Raw genomic sequence first — 6380 nt, forward strand, 5'->3', positions numbered from 1 at the left:
ACTGTGCAATTGACAATATAAAGCAAAGATCCAGAGCTGTCAATCAAGTATTTTTTCCCTCCAGGACTCAGGTGTTTCAACAGGTTAATGGATTTCTGGATTGTCAGCCAAGCCTCGTTATAGATAGAAACATAGAAGCAGGAGAAGGTCATTTGGCTCTTTGAGCCTGCTCCATCACTCATCACAATCATGGCTGATAATCCAACTCAATAGTTTAATCCTGCTTTCTTCCCATAACCTTTGATTCCATTCACCCAAGTACTACATCTAGCCACCTCTTGAATACACTCAATGTTTTGGCATCAATTACTTCCTGTGGTAATGAATTCCCACAGGTTCATCCTTCTTAGGGTGAAGAAATATCTCCTCACCTCTGTCCTAAATGGTCTATCCTGAATCCTCACATTGTAAAACCATCCCCCCCCCCCCAGTTCTTGACTACCCCACCATAACATCGTTCCTGCGTCCACCCAGTATAGGTCCTGATTTGAATTTTATAAGTCTTTTTCCCCTTCGTGCATCTGAATTCCAGTGAAAACAATCCTAACCTAGTCATTCTCTCCTTATACATCAGCCCTGCCATCCCTGGAATCAGCCTGGTATACTTTTGCTGCACTTCCTTGAGGGCAAGAACATCTTTCCTCAGAAAAGGAGACCAAAACTGCACACAATATTCTAGATGTGGCCTCACCAAGGTCCTGTATAATTGCAACAACACATCTCTGCTCCTGAACTCGAAACCTCTTGCAACGAAGGCCAACATACCATTTGCCTTCTTTACCATCTACGGCACCTGCATGCCTACCTTCAGCGACCGGTACAGAAGGATACCCAGATCTCGCTGCACACACCCCTCTCCCAATTATTCCCATTCAAATAGTAGTCTGCCTTTTTTTTGCTTTCAAAGTGAATAATTTCACATTTATCCAAATTATACTGCATCTGCCATTGATTTGCCCACTCACCCAACTTGCCCAGATCATACTGAAGGATTTCTGCATCCTCCTCACAGTTCACTCTCCCATCCAACTTGGTATCATCTGCAAACTTCAAAATGTTACATTCTGCTCCCTTATCCAAATCATTAATAAATATTTTGAATAGCTGGGGTCCCAGCACTGATTCCTGCAGCACCCCATCACTTACTGCTTGCCAATTTGAAAAGGACCCATTAAATTCCAACTTTGTTTTCTCTCTGCCAACCAGTCCTCAATCCTTATCAATACACTTCCCCCGATCCCATGCGCTTTAATCTTGCACGATAATCTCTTATGTGAGACTTTGTCAAATGCTTCCTGAAAGTCTAAATATACCACATCGACTGGCTCCCTCACATCAACTCTACTAGTTACATTTTCAAAGAATCTGGCACTCTCTCCTGAAAAACAGAAAGGCCAAGGCAGGAAATTTCTTGACTCTCACTACCCACCTCAAGGATGAAAATTCAGCCCATAGCTGAGTTTTGGGAGATAGGGGTTGAAAGGAACAAAGTGACAACTGACATAAACATGACATGCAGCATACCCAAAGTATTGAAGAATTTGCATCTTTCCTGCAGAAACTGATGATTTTATGATGCACAATAACAATGTTTTGTTATGTCAAAAATAGAAAAGGATGACTCTGCATTGACAAAGCTTTGACAAAGGGTCATCTGGACTCGAAATGTCAGCTTTTTTCTCTCCTTCCAGACCTGAGATTTTTCAGCATTTTCTCTTTTGGTTTCAGATTCCAGCATCTGCAGTAATTTGCTTTTATCTATGACTCTGCACTGTTTGTCATTAATAAAGTATATACAACCAGAATTGAATGTTTCAGATACAGTTTGAACTGATAGGAATAATGGTTTGCCATTTATTCCAAATGGAAGCCACTGATCATATACACATATTAGAATACTCAATGGTTAAAACTGTAATCGTTAACTATCAGAACAATTCATTACTTTAGGGAAAAGAGATATTGCCTGCCAGCACTGGGGAACACAACCAACCTCAGCATCTTAATCAGCGAAGAGGAGTGAAAGACAAACAAAATTCTTAATCCTGCTTGCTATTTAGTGACTCGACTAATAGTGCAAAAACAAACAAATAGTAATTCATGATTAGGATGGAAATCTTTGATGTGGAACATTCACATATGTGGATCAAAATCAGACAAAAGCCAATTAGATTTGCATAATGCTTAATCAATCAATTATTCATTATCAAAATAATTGTACACCCCAGTTTACATTCTATTTAGCCATCAGCAACGGTAGATTACCATTCCAGCTTTCATGATACATGCCACTTACATGAATAAGAAGCACAAAATATTGTCTCTAGAGATCTCAACAGAGCTTAAGAGCTAAAAACCTCCATCGTAACGAGAACTAGCTTTATTCTGATTATTTAAAACTAGTTCTCAAATGCACCACATACCTCAATATTTTCCTTTGTTGATGCATGCTCATCCAAATTTGGAGGTCTGCTGAATTCTGATTCAAGACTTACTGCTTCCTTACAATCATCAGATATGGTTTCACATGTCTCTTCTGTCAAGAGAAGATCTTTTGTCATGGCTTGTTCTACTAGATCACTCTGTTTTGGTTCACTGATGGCCTCCGTATGCTGTTCAATGTCTTGTTGGATAGAGCTTGTGCTGTCAGTTGGCAGTTGAATGGGTCCAGACTCCAAAGAATGACTTACTTGAGAAGATGATGCTGTGGCTGGAATATCAGCACCATTTCCAGATGGCTCACTAAACTCATCTTCCATAGATAAGCTTGCCACTGCAACTGAAATATCATCTCTTTTCCCATCCTCTGTCTCAGACATTGCCAATCATACCTATCAAATAAAATGTTGATTATTACCACTCACATTCATTCCAAATTTCTCAAATGTAGACAGTTGAATAATTTAAAACACAAATAAGCAAGCATTTAAAAAAGTACAAAAAAGTGTGCTATTGGCCATACTTCGTTAGACCAACAAGACTTTTCCCAATGGCTGGGGAGCCACCCTCCAGTTCTGTGACGGAGGCCTGATGGAATTAAGTGTTCTGCAAGCAATTCAATTCCCTGATAGCAGATGCCACAACCACTGAGAGCTGCCAAGCAGATGCTGGCAGCTCATCATTGCTAGCAGCCCTAACAGACCTTGTCTTCATTAATCTACCTGTTGCATATGCATTTACGACAGTGTTAGCAGGAGTGATCACCATACAGTTCATATGAAGATGAACTCCCTCTGACTGAAGATACCCTCCATTGTGTTGTGTGGCACCACACCATGCTAAATAGCATAGATTCAGATCAAATCTAGCAGCTCAAAACCAGGCATCCATGAGGTCCTTTGGACAGAATTGAGGATCTCAATCATAATCTGTAATCTCTGTCTGGCATATTTCTCACTTGACTATTACCATCAAGCCAGAGGATCAACCCTGGTTCAATAAAAAGTGCAGAAAGACAGCAACAGGCATACTCAACATAAACCTGGTGAAGCTACAAGCAGGACTACTGACATGCCAAACAGTGGAAGCAGCATGCAATAGACTGAGCTAAGTGGTCCCATTGCCTGTGGCTCAGATCTAAGCTTTGCAGTACTGCCACATCCAGTTGTGAATAGTGGTAGACAATTAAACAACTGGAGGAAGAATGTCCATAAATATCCCCATCCTCCGTGATGGGAGGAGTCCAGCACATCAATGCAAAAGATAAGGCTGAAATGTTTACCACAATCAGCCAAAAGACCTTAATAGATGATACATTTCAATCTTCTCCCCAGGTCCCCCGCATCACAGATTCCAGTCTTCAGCCAATTCAATTCACTCCACATGACATCAAGAAATGGTTGAAGGCACTGCCAAAGCAAAGGCTGTGGACCCTGACAACCATCTCAGCTGTAGTGCTGAAGATTTCTGCTCCAGAACTAGTTAAACTGTTCCAGCACAGCTACAACATTGGCATTTTCCCAGCAACGTGGAAAATTGCTCACGCACGTCCTGTCCACAAAAAGCAAGACAAATCTAATCCAGCCAGTTAATCACCCCATCAGCCTACTCTTGATCATCTGCAAAGTGATGGAAAGTGTCTTGAGTGTGCTATCAAGTGGCACTTATTCAGCAAAAACCTGTTCACTGATAGTCAGTTTGGGGCCACTTAGTTCCTATCTCATTATAGCCTTGGTTCAAATATGGGCAGAAGGACTGAACCCGAGGGGTGAATTGAGAGCAGTTGCTCTTGCCATCAAAACAGCATTTGGCCAAGTGTGGCATCAAGAAGCCTGAACAAAATTAAAGTCAACGGGAATCAGGGGAAAAACTCTCTACTGGTTGGAGTCATACCTAGTGCAAAGGAAGATGATTGTGATTGTTGGAAGCAAGTTATCTCAGCTCCAACACACCTCAGCTTCAGAAGTTCCTCAGGGTGGTGTCCCAGGCCCAACCATCATCAGCTGCTTCATCAATGATTTTTCCTCCATCACAAGATCAAAAGTGGGGATGTGCACTGATGATTACACAACATTCAGCATCATTTGCGACTCCTGAGATACTGAAGCAATCTATGTCCATACGCAGAAAGACTGGGACATTCATATTGAACTAAGTGGCAACTAACATCCAGACCCACAAATGCCAGACACTAACCATCTCCCCCTGACATTCAACTACCTTATCACTGTTGAATCCTCCACTAGGAACAGCCTGTGGGTTACCACTGACCAGAAACTAGACTAAAGTGGCTACAACGGTGGGCAAGAGGCTGGAATTCTGCAGCAAGTAACTCATCTCCTGACTTCCCAAAAACTGTCCACCATCTTAGAAGGCACAAATCAAGCAGTAATGCAATACTCTCCATTTGCCTGGATGACTGTAGCTTCAACAACACAGCATTCAGGAGAAAGCAGCTCATACACTACCTTAAACATTCACTCCCTCCCCTCCACCACTGATGCACAATGGCAGCAGTGTGTACCATATAGGTGCCCTGGGGCAGCTCACCAAAGCTCCTTCCACACTTACAACCTTTCCCTGCAAGAAGGGCAAGGATAGCAGATGCCTGGAAATATCACCACCTGCCCCTCCAAGCCATACATCATCCTGACTGAGGACAGCATTGTCATTACTTCAGTGTCGCTGGATCAAAATCCTGGAACTTCTTTCCAAACAGAATACCTACACCAGATGGTTGCAGTGGTTCAAGAAAGTGGTTCATCGCCATCTTCTTGAGGGCAATTAGGGATAAGCAACAAATGCTGACAATACCAGTGACCCTCAGCATCTCTTGATTACACTCCCTCAGTTCTGGCCTTCAGAGCAGTCCCTATTTGAATCACTCCATATGTGGTGCCTTCAGCTGCCATTTTTTAATCATTTGTGGGACATGGGTATCACTGGCTGGCCAGCATATTTATTGCCCAAGGGCATTGAGAGTTAAGCACATTGTTGTGTAGACCAGACCAGGTAAGGACTGCAGATTTCCTTCCCTAAAATGGTATTAGTGAACCGGTTGGGTTTTTATAACGATTAACAATGGTTTTATGGTCATCGGTAGATTTTTAATTCCAAACTTTTTTTAAAGCGAATTCAAATTCCACCACCTGCTGCGGTGGGATTCAAACCTGGGTCCGCAGAACATTAGCTGAGTTTCTGGGTTAATAGCCTAGAGATAATATCATTAGGCCATCACCTCCCTGGGTTGCAAATCCCAAAATCCTTTCCTACAGCCCTCCAGCTCTCACTATATTCCTTTAAGATGCTTTTGGGCATCAGCTTGAATATCTCCTTACCTGGGTCGGTTTCAGCTTTTGATAACGCTCCAGGACTTTGGGGATTATCATAAAGCTTTCAAAATGCTTTTATAAATACAAGTTACTTTTTCAATACTGTAATTATGCATATAATAATAACGAATACAGAGAACATTTCCCATTGGTCTCCCTGAATCAGTTTAACATCTCTTCGTATATCCGATGCATGCAACTTGTAAAACTATTGAAGACCAGTCATGGTGAGCTTAAAACTTTTGTCTAGAACTATCCACCACAGGTCCATGAGCAGCAGCTGACAGCCCCTCAGAAGGGTGTGTACGGGAGGGGTTCCAGTGAAGCTCCCCTTGCTGCTGCTGCTGTCCACCCCGCTGCCAGTGGCCGCTCCAGCCCGGACTGAACCCAGCCCTGCTCCCGCAGGCGCTTTGCCCTTTTCTCCACCCGAGTCCGTTACCCTTTAAACTGCCCGGGGGCTCGAGCCTCACCTGTCCGCGCGCACCGCCTCGTCTCTCTCCCTTGTCCTCTCTTTCCCCGCCCCTCTGGGCGCCGCCACGTCGACAACACAAAACCCATCCTGGATCCGGAACCTTGTGTTCGGCACAGCGCGGCCCTCCGGAAAGGAGC

General features: G+C 43.2%; 1 protein-coding gene across 1 annotated transcript in view; it reads right to left on the reverse strand.

Annotated features, from left to right (window-relative positions):
• Positions 1 to 6334, reverse strand: part of LOC145343045 (protein NOXP20-like) — a 43503-nt gene extending 37169 nt beyond the window's left edge. The window contains exons 1-2 of the mRNA XM_080188824.1: positions 6242 to 6334; positions 2424 to 2831 (exon numbers count right to left, since the gene is read on the reverse strand). Coding sequence (XP_080044950.1) covers positions 2424 to 2819 — 396 coding nt within the window. The 5' untranslated portion in view covers positions 2820 to 2831; positions 6242 to 6334. The remainder of the gene's footprint in view (positions 1 to 2423; positions 2832 to 6241) is intronic.
• Positions 6335 to 6380: the final 46 nt, after the last annotated feature.

Source organism: Carcharhinus amblyrhynchos, chromosome 1, assembly GCF_965287045.1.
Source record: "Carcharhinus amblyrhynchos chromosome 1, sCarAmb.v2.hapA, whole genome shotgun sequence".
Classification (NCBI taxonomy): domain Eukaryota; kingdom Metazoa; phylum Chordata; class Chondrichthyes; order Carcharhiniformes; family Carcharhinidae; genus Carcharhinus; species Carcharhinus amblyrhynchos.